The sequence below is a fragment of the Egretta garzetta genome, unplaced genomic scaffold (genome assembly GCF_000687185.1).
Source record: "Egretta garzetta isolate BGI_Z169 unplaced genomic scaffold, ASM68718v1 scaffold1342, whole genome shotgun sequence".
Taxonomy (NCBI): Eukaryota; Metazoa; Chordata; class Aves; order Pelecaniformes; family Ardeidae; genus Egretta; species Egretta garzetta.
This window is the reverse complement of record NW_009258913.1, coordinates 69,028-71,969: the sequence shown is the minus strand read 5'-3', so window position 1 is coordinate 71,969 and position 2,942 is coordinate 69,028. Positions and strand designations below refer to the sequence as shown.

Below are 2,942 nucleotides of genomic sequence, written 5' to 3'. Positions count from 1 at the left end.
AGCAAGAGGCAGCAGCCGTGAAGGTTTGCGGTGGATACTGGGAGAAACTTCCTTACCTGGCTGGAAAAAGCCATAGGTGACCTGGGTTGATGCTGGACCTGCTTTGGGAGCAGGGACCCCTTGAGGCTCTGTCCCCTCTGCGATGACATCAGGGACAGCTGTGGGGCTCCACTCCAAGGTCTGCAACATCGCTGTCGGGACCCAGGATCTTCTGGTTTATTCCTCCTCTGCCCAAGCACGTTAGCCACCGTGGTTTTGGCAGGCATGAGGCACCGTGCGGGTCCATGGCAGGTCCTTGCCCTGACAAACGGTGGTGACCCGGGGTTTGGGGTGACCCTGGGCCCCCCTGACACCACCTCCACCGCTCCCCTCCCCACAGTGGTCAACTGCCCCATCTGCAAACACCAGTGTCACCTGAAGGACATCATGGAGAACTACTTTTTGAGGGACAGTGGGGTCGAGGCGGCTGCCACCAGCCAGGCGTTGAGTCAGGTAATGCATCGTTAATGCTTAATTAACAGTTAATTAGGGTGAAGCGAGCTCCCCACAGCTGGGTGAGCCCGGTGTCCCCACACCCCGTGTCTCTTGGCCCCCAGTGCTGCACCAGCTGCGAGGACAACGCACCGGCCACCAGCTACTGCGTGGAGTGCTCGGAGCCGCTCTGCGAGACCTGCGTGGAGGCCCACCAGCGGGTCAAGTACACCAAGGACCACACGGTCCGGGCCACAGGTCCGTCCTTGTCACGGTGTTGTCACCGTCCTTGTCACCGCGCTGTCACCGTCCTTCCCGAAGCGGTGACCTTGTAGCCGGCACGTCCCTCGGGCGCATTTAGAAGCGTGTCGTTGTCGTCCATGCCTTGTCCCACGGGGACACCTACTCTGCCAACGGGTCCTGCTGGGGTGCCAGTGACGTCGTGGTGACATCGCGGTGATGTCACGCCCTGTTTCCCGCAGGCAGCGGCAAGGCGAAGGAGGGAGCGCGCGCCGTGTACTGCTCCGTGCACAAGCACGAGCCGCTGGTGCTCTTCTGCAACACGTGCGACACGCTCACCTGCCGTGACTGCCAGCTCAATGCCCACAAGGACCACCAGTGAGTGGGCACCGGCAGTAATTAATAAAAATTGATTCTTTTTTCCGTGGCTAATTAGCGCTTGAATCAGTTACCCTGCTCGTTACCTCTTAACGGTGATTTGGGGCAAGCCAGATGAGGGAACAAATTTATTTATCGCCCGAAAAAGTCGCCTGCGCACCTTATTGGCGAGGCCCTGCAGCACCTTAAATGTGTTTTTAATACCTAAGAAGGTAGATAACTAATTAAACTGACAATTAGTTATTGAAAAAGACCTGAAGTTAGCCTGCGGGCTAATTATCCTCATCAATTAATTTCTGATTTTAAAAATTGAAGCTCATTAGTTAGTCGTTGGCCAACTCCTGAAGGGATTGACCAAGTAGAGTGTTGGTTAATTTTTGGTTTTAACCAAATAGGTATGTTATCCAATTAGCTGCTTTGTTAATTAGTGGACTGCTTGGTTTGAGGGGCTTAAATTGCTTCTCGATTTGAGGGAATTAGCGATATCTAATTTGCTAGTCGTGAAAAATCAGAGTAATTCAATTTTACCTTGCGAGTTATTTCAAGTAACTTGATTTTTAACCCATTTTTTAATTGTTTTTTTTTTTTTTTCAAAATAGCCTGGTTTTGCTCTCCGACTGGTTAAATTCCCTGGCTGAATCATTAATTTGATTCAGGTATCTAATTAGATTATTTACCTGATGGATTTGTTACATTAAAAGCACTTTTGATGCATAAGAGCTCAATCAATTAAACAGCGAAGTCAAAGTTTTGGGGCTGACGGGTTTGCTCGCTCCGCCGGCTCCTGAACCCAAATTAACTTGATTGGGAATGGGCAACGCAAATTAACTTGATTGGGAATGGGCAACGCAAATTAACTTGATTGGGAATGGGCAACGCAAATTAACTTGATTGGGAATGGGCAACGCAAATTCTCTGTTGCTGGTGTGGGGGGCTGCCCCCATTGGGGCGTTTTGGGGGCTCGCAGCCCTGCTGTGACCCCCCCACGCCCCCTGTAACCTCCTGCAGGTACCAGTTTTTGGAGGACGCGGTGAGGAACCAGCGCAAGATGCTGGCGACGCTGGTGAAGCGCCTGGGCGACAAACAGGCCAGCCTGCAGCGTTCCACCAAGGAAGTGCGCAGCTTGTACGTACCCTACACCCCCCCCGGGGGGGGGAATTATCTGCCCCCAACGAGGGCATTTACCCCCCTCACCCCTTCCCTTCTCTACCGGCAGCATCCGCCAGGTGACGGACATGCAGAAGCGGGTGCAAGTGGACGTGAAGATGGCCATCCTCCAGATCATGAAGGAGCTCAACAAGCGTGGCAAGGTGCTGGTGAGCGATGCCCAGGTGAGCTGGGGGGGGCAATGCGGTGCCAGGCGCTTCCCCTGTCACCGTCCCTCTCCCCTGAGGTGGCGTTCGTCCCCTCCTCCTCGCAGAGGGTGACGGAGGGGCAGCAGGAGAACCTGGAGCGGCAGCACTGGGCCATGACCAAGCTGCAGCGGCACCAGGAGCACATCCTCCGCTTCGCCTCCTGGGCCCTGGAGAGCGACAACAGCACCGCTCTGCTGCTTTCCAAGAAACTGGTGAGATGCTGAGCGGCCCAAACCCCCTCACAGAACCCCCCTAAACCTCTCACCTTGGGCAGGGAACACCCCCAGGACGGGTAGTTGGGGACCACTGGTTCCCTCGTCACCGTGACTGAGCTCTCTGGGACCGGTGGGGATGCGGGCTTGGGTTGTGCTGCGTCTCAGTTTGGGATCTGCTTTCCCCTGGGTCCCCTGTTTTGGGGGGAAGTGGGGTGAAGCAGACAGTCTCCTGAGTTGTAGCTTGCCCCCAGCTCCTCAGCCTCCCCAGGGTACCCATGTCGTG

General features: G+C 55.0%; 1 protein-coding gene across 1 annotated transcript in view; it reads left to right on the top strand.

Moving 5' to 3' along the window:
* Positions 1 to 6: 6 nt before the first annotated feature.
* Positions 7 to 2,942, top strand: part of TRIM28 (tripartite motif containing 28) — a gene marked incomplete at its 3' end in the record, with an annotated part of 12,133 nt that continues 9,197 nt past the window's right edge. Inside the window, exons 1-6 of the mRNA XM_035889871.1 lie at positions 7 to 492; positions 597 to 729; positions 954 to 1,089; positions 2,098 to 2,214; positions 2,306 to 2,420; positions 2,510 to 2,656. Coding sequence (XP_035745764.1) covers positions 265 to 492; positions 597 to 729; positions 954 to 1,089; positions 2,098 to 2,214; positions 2,306 to 2,420; positions 2,510 to 2,656 — 876 coding nt within the window. The remainder of the gene's footprint in view (positions 493 to 596; positions 730 to 953; positions 1,090 to 2,097; positions 2,215 to 2,305; positions 2,421 to 2,509; positions 2,657 to 2,942) is intronic.